The 26,997-nt window shown below is 41.2% G+C and overlaps 1 protein-coding gene across 1 annotated transcript in view; it reads left to right on the plus strand.

Annotated features, from left to right (window-relative positions):
- Positions 1–26,997, plus strand: part of LOC146861993 (melanopsin-like) — a 1,224,863-nt gene that overhangs the window by 888,771 nt on the left and 309,095 nt on the right. The window contains exon 7 of the mRNA XM_085641148.1: positions 15,035–15,142. Within this exon, the coding sequence (XP_085497274.1) occupies positions 15,035–15,142 (108 nt within the window). The remainder of the gene's footprint in view (positions 1–15,034; positions 15,143–26,997) is intronic.

Here is a 26,997-nt window from a genome sequence, read left to right on the forward strand (position 1 = left end):
AAATGGGACAAGGACTGAAAACAGCTAGGCCTCTCTGCAAACCGACGGACAGCGACGCTTCACCCCTCTCTCCTCTCCATCCGACCTAAGACTAAACCACACCCCAAAGGCACCCCAGTTATACCCTAAAACCTACATGTCCGTCCCACATCAGTTGATACAATTAATGGAAATTGACTGCCTATTGGTGGATTTGGGAGGTGGTTTGTCACACCACTAGGTTCACATTCAGAATTTCTGCATGCTTATTGTTCTATATCTTTTCTCATGACATAAGAGTTGACTCATTCAGTTAGTCCAGCACTTGAAACATTTCATTATTTTCACATATATTTCTCAGCTAAGTCCGCAGAAGAAGTCTTGAGTCCCACGACCGGTCTTCATTGTTTGGCAGGCAAACAATGCTCTTTGAGCTGAACAACCTTGGACCTTTACACTTCCTCTACAGCGCTCAGCGCTTCTGTCTGTTTGGTCAGGTCATCTTTACTCATTCCCCATCCCCTCATCTATCAGGCCAACTTAGGAAAGTGCAGGCCTATTCGGCGCACTATGACGAATAAAGATGAGCATTTATTAATTACATAGTAATGTACTTTTCACTGTTGCCCACCCACCTTTTCACTATCCCATGTTAATGTTTTCTTAGCAGAAGCTTAGAGCAAAAGCGGCATTATTTAAATATAAATTTTGAAACAGAAGGCAAGATGCGAAAAGCGGCCTAGATGTGCATTAATTCTGTTTCTTTCTAAACGCATTGTAATATGCAGTTATGTTCTTTCATGCATTAGTTCATATAAGTGCAGGCATGCATAAAGCGGTTTTCTCGTGTTTATGTGATTTGTATGTTAATTTCCACTGCACACTGTTAGTATGTATTATGAGGGTGTCAATCCGAGCAGGTTTCTTTTTGCGAAAATCCTGCTCTATCAATCCCCCCTCTGATGGCTTACTGGAGCCATCATAAAATACCCACCATACCAAGTGCCATATTCATCTATTTAAAATTCAGTGCTCTTTTCCCTTTTTATTAATTTTCGTCTAAATTTTTCATCTTGTCATAGTAATCTCCTTTCATCTCTTCTAGTTCTATCTCATCTCTTTTTCTCTTTCTTGCTTTTCGTTTGTTATTTGATTCTGTCATCTCTTTTCTTCAACACTTATAACATTTATATATTGTTATTATTACTAAAGCTACCATAGCTACTGAAAGTATTGGCATTATTATGTTTCCTAATAAGCTACTTCCAAAGGTAGAAAACCATTTACCTACAGAAGAGAAACTCTTACCAAGTCTCTCCCAGACACCGTCAACCTCCAGTTGGGTTAAATCTTCATGTAATTTCGTAATATTCTTAATATATCCCTCAATACCTTTACTTTTGTCAGGGAGATAGGTGCAGCAGTGTTGGATTTTCAACATGCCACAGACTCCACCCTCTTTTACCAATAAGATATCAAGGGCAAGTCGATTCTGCAAAACCATAAATCTGATTGCAACCATTTCTGAGTCCATCATCAAGAACCCATCAACGACTGTGGACAATTTTTGAATTTTATGTGAATTCAGAACGACTCCAACTGACAGTATCAGTGCACCAAAGATATCACCTATTATTTCTGAGAAGCTTGCTCTCTTGTTACATGTTAGTCCTTGTTTTATTTCATGGATACTGTTACTGTTTCTGTCTACATGGTAGACCTTGGAAAAGACGATTGCAAAATAACAACTACCATACCAATATGCAGGCAACCTATAATAGGCTTTCTTACCACACACATAATAGATTCCCTGGAAGACAGGATCAGTTCAATCCTTCAATCCCCAACCTCTAGTAATTTAGAAAGTATGCTCACATTCACTATTTCCAATGAAATAATTAGTATAGTTAGTTTTTAGTCTAAGCAAACAAATTGTTCTTTTTTTATACCAGTCCAGGGAAATTGCAGCATATGTCTTGCCTTTCTCGAAATTTCACTCTCTAAATGCCCACGGTGGTACCTATGACTTCTGTTCAGCAGCTTTTCTTTGGAAACTTTCTCTTCTATATTCTACCATATCTAGGAATACTTTTTCTTCAACCTGCAAACTACATGTTAGATTATTGTTATGCAAAAACATCATTGATAGACAGAATGCAGAACAATGTCATACATTCACCCCAGTACAGAGATCTGGGCCTAAATCCATAGTTTTTTTGCTCACCATGCCATCCTAGTTTGAACCCAGCCATATGCAAATCAGTCTTGACTCTGTGCCTCATGGTAACAGTCCAGCCCGAATTGCCAAGCCAGGTCCTCCCTGGACTCGAAACAAGCATCCTAGGACCGGTGTCGAAGTTTCACCCCTCTTCAGCCAGGATAGCTTGATTCCAGTGGCATGGAGAGTAGGGGACACACGTCTCGGCATACCCGTCCCACTCGTGGTGACAAATGCAAAAACAACAGTTAATGGACAGAATGCAGAACAATGTCATACATTCACCCCAGTACAGAGATCAGGGCCTAAATCCGTCGTTTTTTTGCTCTCCATGCCATTCCAGTTAGAACCCAGCCATATGCAAATCAGTCTTGACCGTGTGCCTCATGGGAACTGTCCAGCTCGATCTGCCAAGCCAGGTCCTCTTTGGACTGGAAACAAGCATCCTAGGACCGGTTTGGGGGATTCACCCCTCTTCAGCCAGGATAGCTTGATTCCAGTGGCATGGAGAGCACGGGACCCAGTTCTGGGAATACCCGTCCCACTCAGGGTGACAAATGCAAAAACAACAGTTGATGCACAGAATGCAGAACTATGTCATACATTCACCCCAGTACAGAGATCTTGGTACAAATCCATCGTTTTTTTTGCTCACCATGCCATTCCAGTTTGAGCCCAGCCATATGCATATCAGTATGGACCCTGTGCCTCATGGGAACAGTCCAGCCCGAACTGCTAAGACAGGCCCTCCCTGGATTGGAAACAAGCATCCTAGGACCGGTTTCGGGGTTTCATCCCTCTTCAGCCAGGATAACTTGATCCCAGTAGCATGGAGAGCATGGGACCCACGTCTGGGCATACCCGTCCCACTCGGGGTGACAAATGCAAAAACAACAGTTGATGGACAGAATGCAGAACAATGTCATACATTCACCCAAGTACAGAGATCTGGGTCTAAATCCATCATTTATTGCTCACCATGCCATTCCAGTTTGAACCCAGCCATATGCAAATCAGTCTTGACCCTGTGCCTCATGGGAACAGTCCAGCCCGAACTGCCAAGCCAGGTCCTCCCTCGACTGGAAACAAGCATCCTAGGACCGGTTTCGGGGTTTCACCCCTCTTCAGTCAGGATAGCTTGATTCCAGTGGAATGGAGAGCACTGGACCCACATCTGGGCATACCCGTCCCACTAGGGGTATTTTTATAAGCATATTCTATATCTAATGTCTTGATAATTTGTAAAAATTCTCCCATATACCGTGCATTTTTACTACTTAAAACCTTATTCAGCTCCTTTATAATAGGTAATTCTGAAAATACAAAATCTATATAGGAATAATGATACTCCAGCTTCCCCGTCACGTAGAAGAGGCTGGTTAGAACACTACAAGACACACCATATGTTAAAGATAGGTGATGATAAGTTACCCCCTCCGAGACAGACCAAGGTAATTGCATGCACACATGATAATCACTCACATTCATTGTATTAACATACTCATATAACAATTTAGTAAAAGCATTTAACCAGAAATCACTTATTGATTTATCATGGTGGAAAAGGCTTCCATCTATTTGTCTTATGTTAGTATTTGGGGTTTCTTTAGTAACATCACTCACTCTTTCACTTATTGCATCATTAGTATTGTTTCCATTATTAGTTACCATAAGAATAGGTACAATGACAGTCAATAATCTCCATATAAAGGTAAGTAAAAAGACACTGCATAAGCACACTTTAATACATCTATGTTTTAGACTAGATTTTGGATGTTCAGTCACTTTTGCTTCGGCCATTTTTTGTATTCTACAAAAATATATAAAAAAAATATATATACTTTGCTCAAAAATGTCTGAAACAAAAGTGTAATCCTACACCTCAAGGCTTTTCTTCTCTACCCCTTTCCTTTATTTCTATTCATTCAATACATTTTGACTGTCAAGGTTGCACCTTCATTTTTCACAGTTCTTTTAAAGTGGTTTTAATTTGCTTTCATCAGCTTGCTCAGTGTCAGCACTGTCTTTTTCTTCACTTGGATCTGAGCTTTCAATTTCTTCCAAGATAACGTAGGTCCATTCTATTGCTGTGTATTTCCTGCTTGGAATTCTTACTCTCCTTGTCTTTTGTACTTATTCTTCTCCTGACTCTTCATATTCTGCCTAACTTGAGAACTCATTAATTTGCTCTGGTCTTCTCGTTGACTTTCTCCTCACAAGAGTGTATTTCAGTCTTTTCACTCCACTTGGCCAATTGTCACCTTTTCATTGTCTCTTAGTTTGAAATACCTTTTCACCCTCTGCATCTGGTTCACAGGTTCTTTTATTTGGCCTTTCTTCTATCCGTTCTTCTTCTTGACTTTCAGTAACTTCCCCTTCTTCTGCTTCTACAGCAGTCTCATGAAACCTAGTAACTGGTGCCCACTCTACTTGACTTGAGCTTGGCTGTTTGTCATCTATTCGTTCTTCAGAATCTGTCACTCTAGATTCTTCAGCTTCACACACTTCAGCCTCTGGTCTTTGACTTTGGTTTACCAGTTGCTGCTCTTCTTGTCTTTCAAATGGCCTTGGGACTCGTCTGGTATGGCTCGCTTGGATCCAATTTGGCAAACCACCACACTTCACTGCTGTCGTCGTCACCAGAATTATTTGGTAGGGTCCGTTCCACATGGATTCTAAACACGATTTCCTCATGTGTTTCTTCACGAGAACCCACTCTCCAGGACTCAGATCATGAGCTTGATTTGGCTGTGTTTTAGTGGCATTTTCTCGAACCTGGCAAGACACAGAACGCACCAGATCAGCCAATACTCTGTAATAATCAAGCACTAGATCATCAGATATATTCATCAGTTTGTTCGCTGGTATATATGCTTGTGTCATTGCTCTTCCCATTAGAATTTCATGTGGACTCAATCCCGTCTTTTTGTCAGGAATGCTTCTAAGACTCATCAATACAAGGGGTAAAGCATCAGGCCATTTCAGTGTTGTGGATGGATACACCTTTCCTAACCTAAATTTTATTGGGCCATTAATCTGCTCAACCACTCCAGATGCTTCGGGTTGAGAGGCACAATGCAGCTTCTGCTCAATCTGTAATGCTGCACAAATCATCCGAATTAACTCATTATTAAAATGGGTTCCTGTGTCTGTTTCTAAAGTAACGGGAAATCCAAATCTAGGGATAGTTCTCTTAGAAGAAGCTTTGCAACAGTTAGACTGTCATTCCTGCTCGTTGGATAGGCTTCCACCCAGCGAGAGAACAAGCAGACAACAACCAACACATATTTCACCCCATTGCAATGGGGAGCTCGACAAAATCCAATTGGAGTCAGGTAAATGGTCTTGCTGCTTTTCCAATTCACCCCCATCTAACAACTGTCTTTCTGCCTGGATTTTGCTGCTGACAGGTGATGCACCTCTGGCTAAGACTCTTTGCAATAACCCTGAACTTTGGGTTATACCATGACTGCTTGAAGAGTCTGATCATCGCATCTCTTCCAACATGTGCAATTCCATGGTATACCCTTGCCATTTTGGATAGTAAACTATCTGGCATGATTGGTCTTTCGTCTATATAGACCCACACTTCATCCTCTGCTCTCTTTCTGCAGCCTGAATCTTTCCAAATTTCCTTTTCCTTATCATTTGCTTCCTCCTGCAACTGTCCAATTTCGTCCCAAGTTTCAAATGAAGAAGACAACATATGATGGCAATTGGTATTTTCTTTTTCTATTTCTCTGTTTAAGGCCATTAAATTTTGTGCACAAAAACGCGCTACTTGGTCGGCGTATCTGTTGTCCCTAGTCCATTAATCATCTCCTGATTTATGTGTGGAACATTTGACCACCGCAATCTTTTTGGGCAATTTTACACTTTTGCTGTTCCTTATAGGGGAACCTGAAGAAGTCAGAAATACCCTTTGCATCCATAGCTGACCGAAGTCATGGACCACCCTGAAACCATATTGACTGTCAGTAAATATGGTTACCCTCAGGCTTTTGGCAATTTTGCACACTCTAATCAGAGCTATCAATTCAGTAATTTGGGCAGAGGTTACCCCTTTTGGACAGGATGCTTCTAGAACTTCCGCTATGGTGCAAACAGCATAGGCAGAACATAATTCTCCTTTCTCATTCCTTAAACATGACCCATCAACAAACATCTTGCAGTCTGATTCTTCTAATGGGTTGTCCTCAATGACAGACTTGGGTTTTGTACACAATTCTGTCACATCTAAACAATCATGATCCGCCTCTTCTCTCACTTCCTCACAATATGAATTTGGCAATAAGGTTGCTGGATTTACGGTTGTGCACCTCACCACGGTCACATTTTCAGCACCCAAGATCACTCTTTCCTACCTAGTCAGCCGACTAGAAGTCATGTACTGCGTCCTTGTGCGAGTCAAAAGGATTTCAACTGAATGTGGCACATACACCTTGACTGGATATCCCATCACAATTGCTTCACTCACACAAGTGGCAGCTACTGCTTTCAAACAGCCTGGTAATGCTACGGCCACTGAATCCAATGGAGCAGAAAAATATGCTGCTGGACGTCGTGCCATTCCATGTTTCTGAGTTAAGATTGTAAGTGCACACCCATCTCTTTCACAACAGTATAATGCAAAATCCTTTTATAATCTGGCATTCCCAGTGCAGGTGCTCAACAAAGACTGTTTCGCAATTTAGTAAAAGCTTCCATACTTTCATCATCCAACACAATCGGATCTTTCACATCTTTTCGTGTCAACCTCTATAGAGGTTTTTGCAATCAGTGAGAAACCACTGATCCTCTGCCTACAGTATCCAACCATTCCCAAGAACATTCGAACTTCTCTCTTCCTGTTTACAAAATTATAATTTTGCTGGTGACACTTTGTGTCCTCCTTCTGCCAAATGGTTCAGTAAGGCAATTGTATCTGTCACACATGCCTCTTGTGTCTTTCATCCCACTAGCAGGTCATCAATGTACTGAACCAAAACTAGATTTCCTGGCATGACTAAAGTCACCAAACACCTTTTCAGAATCTGATTACAGATTGAAAGACTCTCTGTGTACCCTTGAGGAACTCGCAGCCTTGCCAAAACACGGTCTCCGAAACGGAATGCTGACAAATACTGGCTTTCCGTATACAAAGAAATTGAGAAAAATGCTTGCCACAAGTCAATCACTGTATTCCCTTGAGCATCGCAGGGAATTTGGTAGAGGATTACTGCAAGATTTGGCACTGATGGACAACAGGGTACTACGATTTTATTAATTTTTCTTAAATTTTGCACTGTTCTATATTTTCCACTGGGCTTCTTAATTCCTATAATAGGCGAATTACAGGGACAGCTCAGTATTTTTTTCAGATTTCCCTATTGAATCATTTGGTCAATCACAGGAGTGACTCCTGCAATTACTTCCGGACTCATTTTGCACTGAGGTGTGTTTGGATCTACGGCACCCTCTTTCACCGTAATCTGAATTGGTCTACATTTTTCATTAAACCAATGTAATTTCCTTGCGGTACTTTTTTATTCTTCAGGCAAATTCTCCTCTGTGAGAAGTGAAAACAACTCATCCACTTCGGTCCCTTGCTTCACTAACATCATCTTAAATTCAACATCCTCATCAGGTGTCTGAAATGCAATACCATCTGGCGTACAATAGATGGTGCAATTCATTTTGCACAATAAATCTCTTCCCAAGAGATTTACTGGACTCGAGTCACATACCGCAAAACGATGCATATCTCTGAAACTCCCAAAATGAACTTCTATTGGATTTGTGACTGGCGTTCTAATATGCTTATTCGAGACTCCTACAACTTGGATAGTTTCTCCCAAGAGGGGTAAGTTTGGAATTTCTGCTGCTCTCCCAGTAGAACGGGTAGCACCAGTGTCCACTAGGAATGTCATATCATTACCTTCCACTTTTCCGTCAACAAATGGACCTGACTGATCACCAAAGATGCGCCAAGTACGCACTATTTCTCCTCCCTCAGGCACCGTAATTGAGATGAGTCTGAACCACTCTCATTGCACTGCAACCAGTACTGCGGAACTATTTGCACATTTTGATTCTTACCAACTTGATCACCTCTGTAAAATCCAGTGTTCGCACTGTACCTCTGCACCTGAGCATTCACCTTATTTGGCATAGAAGCTTGTGGCACCTGTAACTGTGGAGCAACTACCTGCTGCTGCTTCACACCCACTTCATTCTGCATCTGTAGATTTAAATTTTGATTTACCCCATTATTCTTTTGAGCACTCGTTCTTTTAATGCCCATATCTTCTGCACACATTAAAGGGACATTTCTTTTTAGCTTCTTCTTTACTAATTTTACCTCTACCTCCACTGGGTACCTGACCATTTTGATTCTGACCATTCATCAGAAAACCTGTTTGAGGACCACTGTTTGCTTCTTGCTGCTCTGCTACCATCACTTGTGCCCACATCATCTTCTCTTTTAACTTTTTATGTCTCGATTCAATATCGTCACTACAATACTTTGCATACCTCAAAATGTTGTCAATTGTCTTACTCTGCCAACAGATCAAATGCTGCTTAATCATATAACTAATCTCTGGTTTCAATCCAAACACAAATCGATACACAAAATGTCCCATATCTTTGTCTCTAATATTATCAAACCCGCTGTACTGTTTAAATACCTGCAACAACCTTTCATAGTAGGCATGTACAGACTCCTTTGGTTCTTGGGTCGTCCAGTCTATTTTAACCCAATCTATTTCCTTTGGGGAATTTTTCCTTTCAAAAAGGTGATTACCTGATTATACTTTTTCATCACCTCATCAGATGGTGCACCTGTTTTAGGATCTCTAGAATATCCTTCTTTTGGCCAATAGACAGTGATTTTACACTCCGTCCATAAGTCAGCTGAAACAACAATCTCAAACAAACCATCTAAATCTTTTAACAGAACTTTTGAAACCTTCACAAACCTCTCTACCTGTTTATACCACTCAACTGGTTTCTCTCTTAACCTGGGAAAATCATTAGTAAAGGATAATATATCCTGTAATCTCCAGGGAACGTGAACATATCCACCACCTGTAACTTCTCTCATCGGACACGCCCTTTCAACTTGTTCTGTCTCTGTCAACAGAAACATTGAAGATCCTTTAACAGCTGCCTCTTCTTTCTTTTTTGTTCTTCTACCTTTCCACCATTCTACATCTCCTCATTTTTTCAAGATATTCATCAACTCCTTTATCTTTAATCTTTTTCCAGATGCATTCAAACTCTCTAAATCTTTTTCAGTAAAGGCCAATCTGTATGATCTCTGCAATACCTTTGACTTCTCTATGTCTATTCCATATTCACTAGCAGCCTCTGCTATTTTCTCATGAAGATTCCTCGCTCTCCAAGTAATAGTTTTACACAAAAACAACAGCTCTTCATCTCGGTAAGTCCCTAGTATGTCTGGACTTATTGTACCAATAATCATCTCTTCCAAATCTACTTTCAATTGGCTCACATTTATACTCTGTGGTTGAGGTTTTTGCTTTTCCATCCCTTTTATCCAATCATTTAATTCCTCCGATGAAGGACCTGCTGGACTCCCTGTCATTGGAATGACGCTCGGCCCTATTCTCCTTGGATCTATTTGTATACTTCTTCTAGGGGTTTCTGTTATCATCTCACAAACCGGAAGATCTAACAATGTAGTATTCATGTTAGCCTGTCAATCCTTATCTGCTATCGTCACCATTCCACTCCTGATGCTACTCCTTGGAACTGCCAATGTATGTGCTTTTGATATATTCTGATTTTCTCCATACAATGGAACTACGGGACCAATTGTTACCGGTACCGTCAATGCTTCTGCAGTTAGACTTAACTGATTCAATTTCTGCACCTGCTCTACTCTTGCCTTATTCAACAAGTTCATTTCATTTGCTCGTACTACTCTAGCTATTTCCTTGACTTGTGGAGTTAATGGATTTCCCATTTGTGGTGCCCCCGGGGACACCTCCCCTGAATCTTCTTCATATGGCGGAGGTCTTTTGGTCATAATGTCCTCTAACAACTCATCGTCAGAATTGTTTGGATCATCCTTTAAACTTGAAGTCTCTATATTTTTTTGTTTCTCTTTACATTCACCTCCTGTCTGATCTTCAGCAACTAAAACTGGGTACAAACCTTCCGTTATCACAGATCTCCTCCATCTCTTCATTTTATCTTCTCTCAAAAGCATCTCTTTTCATAAAATTTCTGTATCTCATACCGCCTCGATATTTCTCTCTTTCGAATGCTTCTATTTCCCATTCCTCTCGTCCTTCAAATTGTGTAGGTCTGGGATTTGGCTTGTGTGAAATAATTTGATCTCACAAATTCTGCAAAATCCTTACATTAAATGAACCATGCTGTGGGAAAGCTATAACACCATCATCATTTGTATATTCCACCCAATTCTCTTACCAAGTACACATATGGTATCCTCGCTCCAACATCATATAGGAAGCAGGCGTTATTGTAGGTGGAATAGGAATTCCCTCTCTAGTCACTATTGGTTTGTCTTTTTTAAAGAAATTCTTTATTTTCTTAAGCAACTTGATTTTCTGACTCTACGCTAATATATCTCGACAAAACAAACAAGGAAATCCTTTCCGTAATTCTACTTATTCTATTTGTTAGTTCTCGTCCAATACCAGCACGACTCACACCAACTGTCCAATCACTGCTCTCTACGTATCTGCTATCTCAACCAATACCAGCGTGGCTCACACCAACCGTCGTATCTGAGCTTATTTTATACCTGCTGCATGACCAATGCCAGGGCGGCCTTTTTGTGATGTCAGTTGACTCCTGCTACTGACCCGCCCTTTACATATAATACGGCAATGTATTTCTAAATTTTCTTAATCAATTTACTTGTTAGTACCAACATAAAATAATGCTAACTTGTCTGTTTAGCTAAATAAAGAGATAGTCTTCACCTTCTCGAAAATATTTCTTTCACTTGAAGCAAGAATAACGACTAGCGTTATTTTACTTTTCAAACAAGATACAGCTTGACCTAGTACTCATCTAGGGATAAGGCCAAAGTTTTGCAAGAGGAGTTTTTGGTGTAAAAGAGGTCTTAGTACTCCTCTGGGGATAAGGCCAGAGTTTCCGAAGTGGACTCTTCACTATTTCAGACACTCTACTTACATATGAAATAGTCCCTAAATATAACACCTACAACCCTGCATAGTTTCGGTATTATAACAACAGACAAAGTACTTCTGCAGTGTGATTTCTTTATCCGCACTCTTCTTCTGCCTACTTCAGGCTAAGTTTCCATTCCCGGGATTCCTCGGGTAACTCCATACCTGTACTTCTAGACAACATAGAACAGGACACTAACTTTTCATGTAAAGAACATATAATCAATAATCAATAATTATTACCAAAACGAATCAATAATTAAACCGTCCTCTGCTACCAGAAAACTGATCCCACGTAAACTTAATCAGGGATCAATACTCTATAACATCATACATAAATGGCCCATACACATTCACCCAAATCCCTGATGCGCTGGGGTTCAAGTTTTAATGACGTTAACATTAGTTTCCTCCACAGGTTCATGTCTAATCTTTCTACATACATAACTAAACCTGTATCTCAACTCTCTTTCCTCTGGTCGATGGACCAATTGATTGAGAAGTTGATGGTAATAATAGCACAATCTATCTGACTATCAAGTTAGCTAAATAATCACAGACTCTCGGTAAGATTAATAAAGTTTTATCTCAATTAAAATGCGAAAAATTAATGCTCATCCCATACAGGTCACAAATGCAAACAATGAATCTCACAAGAGGGAGAGAAAACAATCAGCAAGTGCAATCAGGTTCATACTCATCATCAATTAACAATATGCATAAGAGGGAGTGGATAGATGAAGAGACATACGTTTCAGAGACAAAAATACATTTTGCAAATAATTATTTAAAGTACGAGTCAGAAGGATAATACTAACCCAAGGATCAGTGAAATACCACCCCACTGGCCAAGGAGGTAGTGGGGGGTCCCCTGAAATAGAGTCAGGGAACAAAGATGACAGGAATGGGACAAGGACTGGAATCAGCTAGGCCTCTCTGCAAACCGACGGACAGCGACTCATCACCCCTCTCTCCTCTCCATCCAACCTAAGACTAAACCACACCCCAAAGGCACCCTAGTTATATCCTAAAACCTACATGTCTGTCCCACATCAGATGAAACAATTCATGGAAATCGACTGCCTATTGGTGGATTTGGGAGGTGGTTTGTCACACCACTAGGTTCCCATTCAGAATTTCTGCATGCTCATTGTTCTATATCCTTTTTCATGACATAAGAGTTGACTCAATAGTCCAGCACTTGAAACATTTAATTATTTTCACATATATTTTTCATCTAATTCCGCGGAAGAAGTCTTAAGTCCCACGGTTAGTCTTCATCTTTTGGCAGGCGAACAATGCTCTTCGAGCTGAACAACCTTGGACCTTTACAATTCCTCAGCAGCGCTCAGCACTACTGTCTGTTTGGTCAGGTCATCTTTTCTCATTCTCCAGCCCCTCATCTATCAGGCCAACTTAGGAAAGTGCAGGCCCATTCGGCTCACTATGACGAATAAACATAAGCATTCATTAATTATATAGTAACTTACTTTTCACTGTTGACCACCCACCTTTTCACTATCCCTTGTTAATGTTTTCTTAGCAGAAGCTTAGTGCAAAAGCGGCATTATTTATTTATTAATGCAAGATGCGAAAAGCAGCCTAGACGTGCATTACTTCTGTTTCTCTCGAAACGCATTGTAATATGCGGTCATGTTCTTTCATGCATTAGTTCATATTAGTGCACACATGTGCAAAGCGGTTTCCCTCGTGTTTATGTGATTTGTATATTATTTCCACAGCACACTGTTAGTATGTATTATGGGGGTGTCTATTCGAGCAGGTTTCCTTTTGCGAAAATCCTGCTCCATCACTGGTGTTTCAGAGCTACTGCTGTTCTAGATCGTGTGATGCTTGATAGATCGCTAGGTAGGTGGATGAAATAGTGCCTTCACCACAATCCTTTGTGCAGAGCGAAGTCTGTGTATAGATTCTCTTGCTTTAGAACTATAATTAAAGTCTCTAGATTGTGCAAGTAGAGGGAACTGAAAGACCAAGTTTTTGCAGTGTGATTGTGGGTGACAATTCAATGTTGGGTTTTGTTTATTGAAGGGCTATAGAGATGAACAGAGAGCTCACTCTTTTGAGATTCTGTTTTATCTGCTTCTTCACACTTTTCTTGGGTATTATTTTTTCTTATTCCCTTTTTCATCCCACTTACTCTCTTTGTTGGGCCTCCTTCTCATTAAGGTCATCTATCTCATACCAGGCTAACAAAGCATACAAACCACTTCATTTGGTTCAAGGCTTTAGTGCATATTTTAGACACATTATATACCAATTTGTGGAACAGAGCCGATGCTAGGCATGGGCGTGGTGGGTGGCTGCCTAATAACATGGGGCCCACACCAGTGCTACACACCAAGGCCATGTTTTCCCACAGTTACCTCTTCCCACCAGCTCTCCTATTCCATTTGTGAGTGTGGTGTGTCTTGTTGCAATTAGGCTCAGGTGAAGGGGGCACCTAAAACCACTGCCTGCTCTTAAAAAATGATAAAACGTTTCATTTTGTATTGTTGAAACGCATTGTGTTTACCTTTAAGGAAAACAGGTAGCATTTGAACAAAAACAAAAAAACTTTATACAAATGCAGTCACAGATATGGTGGTCTGCTGACCTCAGCAGATCACCATCCCTATAATTGTTGTGATTCCTAATGGGTCGCAAACTGCGACCTACTTTGTTATCATTCTGAGGTAGGTCGATTTGTGACCCACTAGAAATAGCAAGTATGATGTATAATATTTTAATGCCCATCCGTTCTGCTCAATAAAAAAGAAAAAAAAAGAAAAAAAAAGAAATAGCAAGTATGAAACAAAAAGTTTCATTCATAAGGAATAGCAATTTCCAAATAGCGATTCAGATGAAGTTGCTAGTTGGAAATCACTATTCCTATTCTTTGTACATACGACCCTGACTGGCATTATGCATTCTGTACATTGCAAAGCATTTTTCAGTGAAGTGGGCTGACCCATTGCCCCATACTGTGTGCTATCCTGGTAGGAATCAAAATGCATGAAGAGGGCTGACCCTAAGCCCTTCTTTGTATATATGTATATGTACATATTTTTATTTACTATTTTCTATTTTTATTTTATCATGTATTTTATTTGATTTGATTTACATGAAGCTGGTGAGGCCACTAATGCTGTTTTAGCTAAATTGACATTGTGGCAGCATGCAACAATCCCTCCTATCTACTTTTGGATGCCCACATCTGCCACTCACACAGTAGAACCTGTACCTTATGAACAGCTTCCATTGTGCGATGGGTTATCGACTGACAATGGGCGTTGGTAACCTTTCATTGCAGGAGTGTCACAAACCATTGATACATTTCCCCAGGGTTGAAAACAAGGGTGACTCATCTTTCTTCCTCCTTTCTCCTGTGATTCACAAGGACTCACAATGCTGACATTGTGGGCTGCAAGTACTCACAGATTCATTTTAAAACACTTCTAGGGGCTTTTTCCTGACTAACCCTGCAACCTTGCAAAGGACAGACTTTGCAAGAGTGAAAAGTTTTACTACATCAGACCTAGATTTCCCATTATTTTATAAGAATTAATTATTGTCACAAATAAGTACTCCTCTTGCTTGAAACGAATAACCAGGTGGAAGCGAAACTATGGCAAAAATTGAGCTTTATTGCACCTTCTTTCTGTTTCAGCCATGCTAGCGTTTTGACTCCGTACTCAAAGTCGGTGCCTGCGGTGATTGCTAAAGCCTCTGCCATCTACAACCCCATCATCTACGGCATAATCCACCCAAAGTACAGGTAATTATATTTTCAGAAAGTATGGAATGGATTTACTGTAACGTCTGGCGGATTTTCACTAAATAGCGAGAACGCAAGGGAGTTTTGTTTTCTTCAAAACATTGTCAAGTACAATATTTTTTTTAATGGTCAACATAATCACGGAGAAAACTGGTGAGAGCATGTCAGCATTTTGCATAAGTGTAACCAGCAGCATAAGAGATGTTCTAAAGGTAGGGAATGATTTAAATTCTTTCCATATAGGTGAACAGCCACGCCATAATAAAAACAATCCCTTCTCCACGGACCTGACCTCCGTAGTACCTGTTTATTCAAAGCCCAAGTTCACATCAAGCATGCCGCTATAGTGAGGGTGATCACCCGGGTAGAGCTAAGGCTCAGATGCTTCGGCCCCCCCTAACAGTAAAGCATACATCACAGAGATTCACTCTTCCGTGAATGAAATACTTACCTCCATTGCGGATATTCGCGACGAATTCCTGACTTATTTTACTTCTCTCTAAACCTCTAAACTAGGGCGGGACACTACGGCGCAGGAAACCTATCTCTCCGAAATCACATTAGTTTACCTAGAAAAAGACATGCAGGATTTCCTGGCAGAGCCGATCTCCAAGACCGAGGTCCTAGGATCTATCGAGGCTCTTCCCGGTTCTTCTGCCCCTGGGCTAGATGGCATTACTGGTGGATTCTATAAGGCCTTCAAAGACCTATTGGCGCCACAACTGATCGAAGTGTACGCTGAGGCCCCCAAGAAACAGATCCTTCCCCCCACACTCCGAGAAGCAGTTATCATTCTTCTCCCCAAGACTGGCAAAGACCCATCCCTCTGCGGGTCGTACAGGCCTTTGTCCCTACTCAATTGGGAATATAAAATACTCTCAAAAATTATTGCCAATCGCCTCTCACAATTGATGGAATTCATTATCTGCCCTGCGCAATCCGGCTTCGTCCCTCACGGCTCGAACTCTTTGAATCTTAGAACGTTGTTCTCGGTCCTCCACAGGATTAGCCCCGAGGTTCCCGCCGCTGTGATCCTTCTCGGCACTGGAATGGCCTTTCTTCGTGTCTGTCATGCGCCGCATGGGTATGCCGGTCGGCTTTATAGCTACCACGTCACTACTCTCCAGCCGCCCCACGTCGAGACTTCGCCTGAATGGCACGCTTTCCCGATCGTTCCCTCTTTCTCGTGGCACACGCCAGGGATGCCCTTTATCGCCCCTTTTACTCATTCTCGCTATGGACCCTTTAATTCGACATTTCCAGGAGAGACAACTGCATAGAGGTCTTCATTTTAACACTGGCCCCCTCTTGGTTTCATTATATGCCGATTACACTATTTTGGTTAACACTCTGGTCTGGGCATCAATTGGTGCAAGTCGTTCTTTTTCCCTTGACCCCCAGCACGACCCACTGGTCCTGTAAGTTCCCTCTTGAATGGTACTCGGACTCGGTCAAATATTTGGGCATTCACGTCCACTTGGATACGGATCAGATTATTCGCCTTAATTATGGGCAGGCAGCCGGGGCACTTGAGGCCCAGATGGAGAGATGGCTGTGACTCCTGTTGTCCATTGCAGGCAGAGTCTCCATTATAAGATGATTGTTCTCCCCAAATTTTTATATCTTTTTAATACCATCCCCATCCCCCTCCCGAACAGTTTCTTTTTAAAGATACGGTCACATCTCACAAGGTTGGTCTGGGGTGGTAAATAGGCTTGCGTCTGCTGGTAGGTTCTTACCTTACAATATGAAAGAGGCGAGTACGGGGTTCCAGATTTCCGCTTATATTATCTCGTGGCTCAGTGTAGCTACGCCTTTGCATGGTACCACCCCGACGCCAGGATCCCGTTTCTTCACCCAGAGGCAGATTTTGTTCTTCCTGAGCGACTGGCTACTGTACTGTATAGGGGTGTGCCCAGGGACCCTATCGATACACAGACGGTTTAAACTACTAGCTGGGCATGGGATAAGCTTAAACGATACACAGGCACTCAGGTGCTATACTCCTCGGCTCTTCCTCTCCCGAACGCCCGCTGGCTTTCTATAACGGGTGAAAAGCTAGTGCAGTGCACACTGACCAAGTTTGATATCTCTACGATGGGTGACTTCTATACCGGCGGGCACGTTTTCTTGGCAACAGAAGATGACCGATTCCACGACGCTACTTTCATGGACAGCTTTGTACTTAGACGGCTCCGCTCCGCTTTACGGGCAACGCTCCCTGGGTTCCCACTGGAAATGGACTTGTTCGCCCCTCTTTTTCTTATTATTGAAAGCGAGAGTGGGGTGCACCTTATATCCAAACTTTATAAGTCTTGCTCCAAAATGATCCCGATTATAGATGATAAGGTCCGTAGAGATTGGTCGGGTGATCTGGGCCACCCTATCACGAATGATCAATGGGCCAAGTGCTGTGTAGTCACGAAGGACGTCTCATTGAACAGCCGGCATAAACTGCTACATTTTAAGTTCTTACGCAGAATATACATTACCCCGGCCAATGCTCCTAGAATTGATCCAAGTAGGCCACACACTTGCCAGAATTGCTGCGCCCCACACGCTGATTTCACCCACCTCACTTGGACTTGCCACACTATAAAACCGAGCCTGGGAGAAAGTTCACAAAACGCTACGCGACACGACTAAGCTATCCCTCATCCCTACACCGGAAGTTGCACTCCTGGGTTACACTGTAAATTTCCCAAAAACTGTTTGGAAATTCACGTCTCTTAGCTTGCTGTTAGCCAAGCGAGAAATCGCTATCCACTGGGGTCGTAGGACTACCCCCACTTTGCAAAGTTGATTGAATAGTCTAACCTACTGTAACATCAATAGCGAAGTTTATTCCAGCACACTGCCCTGTTCCTCCCATCCCAAAGACATCTGGGGTCCCTACAGGCCATATGTTGACTCCCTTTGAAATTCCGCTGATTCAATGTTGGAATTGGGCATAGCCCCAACAGGAGTGGGTTAGACAGTCGGGACCACGCACAATACAGATCTCCTACACAGTATTGTATACTGTAGCGACGGATCCCTTCTCTCTAGGGGATCTCGCACATAAGAGCTGAGGTTGGATGTGATCATGATACCTATTGCCAGACAACAACTGGTTCTACACTGAATTCTGAGGGGACATTGGGGATTATTTTAACCGACAAATTCTTACTCACCTGGCTGCTAGTGTTCTCCTTTTGATTTTGAGCCATGACAGACTCTAGGTTGTACTTGCTATGCTACGGTATCTTTCGGCAACATTAACACGTGAGCACCTCTGATTGTACTGATTTGCTGTGCTTTGATGATCAATGAGTGAGCACCTATGATTGTACTGATTTATTGCGTTTTGATGATCAATGAAGATAGTTTAGAAAAAAATAAAGTTCACATCAAGCAGGAGAAATAAATAGATTTGTTATTAGCACCATTAATCATTAGAATTGGGGTGCTGCTCTAACTGTTCACCAGTCCAACTAGTAAAGACTGGGGTTGCTGCTCTAACAGTTTGTTTACCATTAACCCAACTAGTATAGACTCTGGATGTCAACAGGCCCCATGTTCGTTGGGCAGAGAGAAGGACAAAAAACGTTTTCATTGCATCAATTTCCCCCTTTAATAGACTTACCAAAATTCCCATATACAATATGATTTAGCAACCCCTCCTAGTTAAAATGAAATGTGTGCCTTTATTAATAAAGGCATGTACAGGAAGCTGACATTGTGTTGGTTGTGATGGACATTGGCGATGAAAAGGCTGTCATGTTCTTCAGACCATCCCAACTACAGCTGGATAATGACCAGGATCATAAAAATCATTTCCTGTATCTTCTATGCACTGAAAAATTTCTTTCTAAAAGAGGTATTTTATATACATTAGGCTTCTGTGGGAAGCAAGAGGTGGTGAACATCTACTCCCTTTGTGTACTCTGTCTCTTGGAGAGATGCAAGGCATTGCCATTGCTTTAAAAAACAATATCAAGTTTTCAATAATTGACACTGTAGCGAAAGACTGGGCAGAAATATATATATTTAAGCTTGACTCTTCCTCCAAAATCAGTTGGAAAAGCCCTTTAGTTTATCGTCCGCCTGGTCCAAAAAAGAATTATGTCTACACCTGAATATATTTCACCTTATATGCTATCAACGCAACAGTCCCTCTTGTTGGGAGATTTTCATTACCATGGGGAAGATTCCCCTAAACCAGAGACTAGCCAATTACATGCTGATTTTGAAACACTTGGCTTACATCAACAAGGCAAGGGATCAACTCATGTCTCAGGCCATAATTTAGACTTCATTACAACGAATCATTAACCTGCAACTGACCAAACTTTTACTCTGGACAGATCATGCTCTCATCTGTTTTCAGATTCCCACTGACAATGTGACGAAAAAAACAAACACACGCATCAAAAACTTCTCTAGGCAGTGGCGGAAAATCACCCCGACTTCGGTGGCTAAGGAGGTTACATTCTCCATCCCTTTAGATAATCCAGACATTGATCAAGCACTCTCTGGCTACAGCAGAGCTTTGAATTCGGCATTTGATCAAATAGCCCCTCTCAAATCTTATAAAAATGGGCCACATAGACCTCACAGTCCTTGGCACATGTTAGAACTAAAAACAGAGAAAGCCTCTTGTAAGACATTAGAAGGAAGGTGGCGTCAGACTAATCTTATTACTGACAAGAACATCTATGGACTATCTTTAATTATGTACCATTGCAACATCAAGAAAGCCTGTAAACTGTTTATAGTAATCCAATTTGCAGGGGCTAAAAAATCCTCCAAAGCCCTTTTTAAATTGGTTAATACTTTTATAAATCTGGTTGTTTGTCCCTTAAAAATAACTGCTTTGCAAACTCTAGTGACGCCTTAGCGAACCACATTGAGGAAAAAATTACAATGATTTATCAAAATTTCTCAAATGTATCTGACCAGGCCTGTGAGGAGCTCAATTCTTGCGCACTTCTTTCTAATAGTGCCATTAACCTGAGTGAATTTGAAGATTGTTCACCAGAGACTATTCAGAAACTTCTTGTCTCAGCCAAGTCAGGGTCTCCATCAATCTGTTCACTATTTAATTTATCTATTAACATATGTAAAATTCCACTGAACTGGAAGTCGGCTCAGATTAGAACTATTAAAAAAAAGGCCAATTGGCCCGACTGATCTCACCAACTATTGACCCATCTCACTTCTCCCTCTACTGGGTAGGCTTTTGGAGAAACACATGAACAAGCAACTTATGAAATATCTAGAGGCCAGTTGAATCTTGGACCCATTGCAGTCTGGTTTTAGACCATTACACAGCACAGAGACTACCCTGGTAGCAGTTACTGACCACATCAGATGCACTCTTGAAACTGACATACCATCTATGCTGGTGTTGCTAGATTTGCTCACAGCATTTGATACTATATCCCACCCCAGGTTACTTGATAGGGCTGCAAGAGACTGGTATCCATGGAGCAGCTCAACAATGGGTGGCTGATTTCCTTTCTAATTGGACCCAAACGGTCATTCAGTGCCCCTATACGTTATAAGTCTTGTTACGTGACAATGGACAGAGAAATACCACAGGGCTCCTTCCTCAGCCCTAATCTTTTCAACATTTCTGTTGCATCCCTCACCAATATTGTCAGAACCTTTGGCGTGGATTTTATATCATATGCAGAGAGTACCCAGCTATTAATCTCATTAGACAAAAATTTGGCTAAAACTGAAGAATCTTTCTCTGCCTGTATGAATGCAATTGCTAGCTGGATGACGGAAAATTGTCTGCAGCTAAACACAGCTAAAACTGAGATTATGCTGTGTGTGAAGGCGTGACAACTTTGGACGACTGATTGGTGGCCCCCTCAACAAAACTAGCAGTAAAAAATCTGGAAGTCCGGATGGATCAATCTCTAACTATGAAAGAACAAGTTTTAGCCACCCCAGGCTCATGTTTCCACATGATGCATCTGCTGAGAAGGCATAATGTTATTGTTTTCCATCTTAAATTTAGACCTGAAGTTGTGTTTTTTCTCTATGAGTAGTCTGCTGAGGAACAGAAAAGGCGTTTTGGCACCTGTACAAAAGGACATTTTGCCAACCCCTACCCTAAAAAAGAATATACATTTTAAGCTCCTTGTAACAGTCTGATACACATTCATCTTTGGGATGAAGTAGTCTTGGAGCCACTATTCTGCCAAGTATTTACCAACTGTAGGTCCACCCAAGCCTTCTTCATGACAACTGACAAGGTATGTGAGATCATAAAGAACAAGGAAACGGCAATGCTCCTGCTTTGAATGTAGTATGAAAGATGCAGGCCTCACCAATGCAATTGTTATACTCAATGCTAAATACAAGCTAAACTCATCGCTAAACTCATATGGGATATCACAGAGCTTTATTTAGCCGTTCCAAAGTTAATGGAGGATTGGAGAGTCACAATTGATTGAAACTAGTAAGCAGTTGTATGCATGCGCTATATGAAGAGTAACATCTTTAGAAGAGGGATTATTGGTGCACGGTTCAGCCGATGAAGTCTCCAGTGGGGTTGTTGATGTTCAGTCAAGATGATGGTTCTGTGGGTGCAAAGGAACACTGCTACTAAAAGCCATGTTGGTCTAGTATGATGCGACTGTAAAAATCTACTTAAAGAGGCCACCATTAGGGAGTTAGCAGATATTGCACATAAGGTCTCAGTCTGAGTGCCCCAATGCTGTTTTATAACAGTTCCCCCCTCCCCTCACATTTATCAGTGCTGAGGATAATGGTAACTCTCATGGTCAGAGTTACTAGGGCTAAGAAGTGGGACCCTATGGGCACTCCTTAGCAGTGAGGAATTACCAGGAGAATTGTTCATTCAAGATCTGAATCCCCAGCAACTCCCCCTTTTCCTTGGGACTTTTCCCTATATATTTTCTAAAAGTTGTCAAAATGTCAGCTTCATATAAATTGCATTCACAGTTATCCCACAGATCCTGTGATTCTGAAAAGACTGGTAACTCCTGTTAGTCAGGCCCAATGTGTGCAGGAGAAACCACAGTTAGGAGATACAATAATACATTTTTGCTGTTACTTCAAAAATGCTTCAATTGGATTTGTCTTTTTTTTTTAAGTAACGTGTATCTGTGAGAATTTGTAAGCTGTTGAAAACCTGTCAATTGTATCAATCAATCAATCAGAACATTTGTAGAGCGCACCACTCACCCATGAGGGTCTCAAGGCACTGGGGGAGGGGGGAGTGCTTCTACTGCTCGAATAGCCAGGTCTTGAGTAGCCTCCTGAAGGTTAGTAGGTCCTGGGTCTGCCGTAGGAGGATGGGGAGGGTGTTCCAGGTCTTGGCGGCGAGGTGGTCGCTCTTTGGATGTGGGGGACGGTGGTGAGGGCGAGATCGGCGGAGCGGAGCTGGCAGTTCAGGGTGTAGAAGGTGAGTCGTCTGTTGAGGTATGCTCGTCCGGTGTTGTGGAGAGCTTTGTGTGTGTGGGTGAGGAGCTTGAAGGTGATCCTCTTGTTGACAGGAAGCCAGTGCAGGCCTCTCAGGTGGGGTGTGATGTGGCTGTGGCGAGGGATATCGAGGATCAGGCGTTCCATTGTATCCATTATAATGGATCATAGCCTACTATATTTCTTTCTGATGTTCACTTATGGTGTTGATCTAGTCCATAGATAAACACCATTACATTCCCCTTTTTCCCACATTGGGGCAGCATGTGCAGCATTGCACATTCATTGTCAACACCTTTTATACACCTAAAACTACACTACAGTACAATAGGTTGAGTTAGTGTGTAAATGTAGTGTGAAAAATTACCAAAATTGCATTTTTACAGAAGATATATAGCAATGTCTCCACAAGAGACACAGTGTTTGCCTGTGAAGAAGATACAACAATAAATATTTAAATTGAATTTGCATCATATCAGCAACTAGATCGGCCAATTTTTGTCTATTAAAAATATGTCAGTTTTTGGTTTATGATCAATGTTTTGTCTAGATGTAGGTGTATGCGCAATGACACTTTTGTGAAATCCATAAACCTTGTAAATCTAGCAAATTAAAGCAGGAGCACTCTAAGAAGTAGATTTACGACTTCTAAAAATATATTCTCTTCCTGGATTGAGTCCCTTGTTTGTAGAATGCACTGCGATTGTTTCTGAAAGATCTTTATGGGAATATGCGTAAAGGGATTTCTTATTATGATCTCACCTTTTGCGAATCTTCTTTGTGATATTGCTGAAATTAACATTAGAATATCGGTTGCTATGTCTTTTGTGACTATGAACTGGAGACCTCTCGTTAGCCTGTGATAAACTGGAAGAGGTGAGTATACCTTACAGGATACCTATAGCAGACTACATAACCACCCGCAGAGTACAGGTCTGACAAATGCTCACCCACATTATGTGCATCTGACTCAGATTGGAACAATGGGCCGAATCTCTGAGCACAGCATTCAAACACAGACTAAAGTTAAAACAACCGGTCCATCTTTCTCTGTGGTCAGGGCCAATTTGTTTTGGAAATGTGCCAGGAGCCTCTTCTTTGCGGTTTAGTTTTTACTTCAAACCATCTGAAGGCTGGCCCTTCTGGTGTCCTTTGGTCCCTGGAAACTTCTTTCAAACAGCACCCACCGAGCACACTTCCTAGGTTTCTTCTGCCATGAAGTGTTGCTCTTGTCTTGGACTGTCTTGATAACAAGGAATCTAGGATTAGAGAAGGAGCTAGCTCCAGCTCAGTATGGTGGAAATTCTGTTTAAAGTCAGCATCCCAAATGCTAACCAACAATCTTTATCTTTATTTGGGAAACCCATAGGACTAAAAACAAAGTATGGCATCTAGGGGTACTCTGAAACACATTCCATAATTCAAAAGAATTGATGCATCATGTCTGAGGCCTTAACAAATTCTATGCTCGGATACTGCAATACAGTTTATTATTGTGTCCGAGAGTGGCAGTTACAAGGCCCTAGAATTGTCAGATTGTATCTGCTTCTCCCACAATGATCACTGCTGATTTCCACTAAAAGCTTGCTTTACATTCATGCTGCCCTGCCTGTCTTATAAATGCTTCCACCAATCAGATTCTATCTAGCTTCAGGACATAGATCACTCCAAACTTATATGATCTGCTCTTCTATATCTACATAAAGTACAATTAAGTAAAATTCATAAATTAATGCACAAATAAATCATTTTGCTGATCAAGCTGTGCTGAGAAGGTTCTTGAATTCTTTTCCATTACATTACATTCTTCCCATAAATACATTAAGACCCTATTCATCAGGTCCTTATCACCGCAAAAGCTGATGATCAGTAGTTGGAAATCAAGTGATGGTTTAGTCCATTATGAAGTCTTGATGACACCATCTGCTCACTCAGTTCCATCACCATTCAGTAACTCAGCAAGTCACTCACTCACACTTAGGTCAGCATTTTGTTCTTGGTTATCTGGGCATTTGTTCTAAGGCCATAACATGCTTTTGACACAATTTTTGATGTCCTTTTGCTCTGCATTGCCTCTTGATTCTGAGGTGCTAACATTCTTTTTTCTGACACCACTGCACGACCATGAGCCATTGGTTTCCATTCCTAATTTTTCATGATGCAACTATGTCCTCTGCAGTGGGCTTGACATATGTTTTTGAAATACACTAAGGCTATGCCCTATGAAATGGGAAGAGTATTCAAACTGTTTAACTTGTAGAGACAAAAACTCTTTCAAAATCCACTGTTCTAGGCCAGTAAATAGCTCACTTAAGTTAGAGAACTTCAGGTTATTTTAAAAATACTACATTTATTTCTCTCACAAATCTCTGAACACATTAGTCTTGGGGTGTAACTTACATTTGGTAAGGCAAAAACATCACCATCAATTATCTCCCACCCTGCAAAATCAAACTTCCAGCTCCTTGTTAGAGGTAGCGGAACTTGTGGGGTTCTAATGGTGGAAACTCAGCTGGCTCCATGATCACAAACCCTTGACCTGACAGCCAGTCCACCACATTACTTTCAGGTCGCTGATTATTCCAGCCCATGTCTCCCATGTAATGTGCATTGATAGTTTAATTGAGAGAGACAAAAAGGAATGCAGAGTGGGCAAACAAAAATTTAAAATGATCATACAATGAAGTAGCACTTTCTGGCACTATACTGAGTCCAGATAGAACTCATGGGAGCCACCATGCTGAGGGAGAACTAGAAAATGAACATTTCAACAACTGCTTTTTGGAGGCTACTATCTTTAAAATGGAATGCTAGACCATCAGCAATTCAATCTTTCAGCAACCGTGAGAACTATATTGGAAGACTTCTGAATTATCAGAAGTGGTCAAAAATCAAAAAAAATCAAAATATACTTTATTCGATTCTTTTTCACATTAACAGTTAAATTAACATGGTTAAAAGATAATACTTTCATACATATATATATAATTATTTCCATCTGTTACAGAGATCACAATCCTACCAATCTACAAAAATTAAAAACAGACCAACATCCAGTATTAGGCAGTTCTACTTTTCCTTTTTCGCAATACACTTTTTAAAAAACCGGTCATAATTCCCACGCAGTAGACATTTACCAACTTTTGTAAATATAAAAAATCAGGGCGACACTGCTTCCATCCCCCTCTCTTCAACACTGGTAAAATCCATCTTATTCTTTCGCAATGATAACATTTACAAAATAAAATCACATGTATTGTTGATTGGGTAGACCTATCATCACATGGACATTGGCATAAATCTCTGGCTCATTTGCCAAGGGGAAGCTAACTAACCGATGTAAATTATTAAACCTTAATCTAGTAAGGACATACCTGTCGTACCCTCCTATGCACCAGACCAAATATGGTTGTATACTAAAAGTTGTCAGAATTAGGTGGTGCTGGGTCACAGTACTGTTCTTAATTTCCATTGCGACTCTTAAGGATTCTAAGTGCGTCAGGCATAACAATTTGAAGTCCTTCCTTGAAATAGTACTCATAGTTTCAGGGTGAGCAAAAAAGTAAAGTTTATCCAAATCTTTTAAACATTTTCTGATAGAATTCAACCAGGGGATCTTATTTGCATAGCATAAACTCATGGCGTCTCCAATGATTTCCCTATTCAGCCCTGTGTTTGCAGTCGTCCATACTCTATGCCATAATAGTAGGGGTTGTATTCTAATGATGTCAGAAATATAGGGGATTCCCAATTCATTGTGGCAATTAAAAACTGAAGTGCTCTGAGAAAATGCTAAAATGAACCTTAAAAATATATTTTCCACTATTTGTATTGTGGGATACATCATGGTGCCCCCAGACTCCTGCCCCGTACATCGCAATGCTTAAACATTTTGCCTGATACATTTTGAGTAAGATCCCGGGAGGTCTTTTACCCAGTTTTTTTGCAAATTTAATCACGGCCCCAATTGATCTCTTAAAGAGCAGAGTCCTACTTTTAATCACTGGGTGCCATAAGCCAGTGTGTTCCAATAAGACACCCAGATAGGAAAATGTATCAGTTGCATATATCCGATCGTTCCCCAATACCAAGCTTTTACATTTGTTCCTCCCCTTCCCACATGTCATTACGAAGGTTTTCTTAATATCAAGTTTTAACCCTCGACCATACATAAAAATCAATATATGTCGTAAGTGCGCTCTGTAAACCCAGCTTGGTCCTGGCCATAAGCACCACGTCATTTCCGTAAAGCAGGGACACGATCGACTTATTTTAGTATTGTGGAGGATCTCTTGTCCTGACCACCAGTTCCTCCTCTAGGGCGTTGGTATATAAGGAGAACAAAAATGGGGCCAGGACGCAACCCTGCCTCACTCCCCTCACCATGGGGAAAGGTGCAGTGCATTCGTCCTTCA

Source organism: Triturus cristatus, chromosome 2_2, assembly GCF_964204655.1.
Source record: "Triturus cristatus chromosome 2_2, aTriCri1.1, whole genome shotgun sequence".
NCBI classification, from domain to species: domain Eukaryota; kingdom Metazoa; phylum Chordata; class Amphibia; order Caudata; family Salamandridae; genus Triturus; species Triturus cristatus.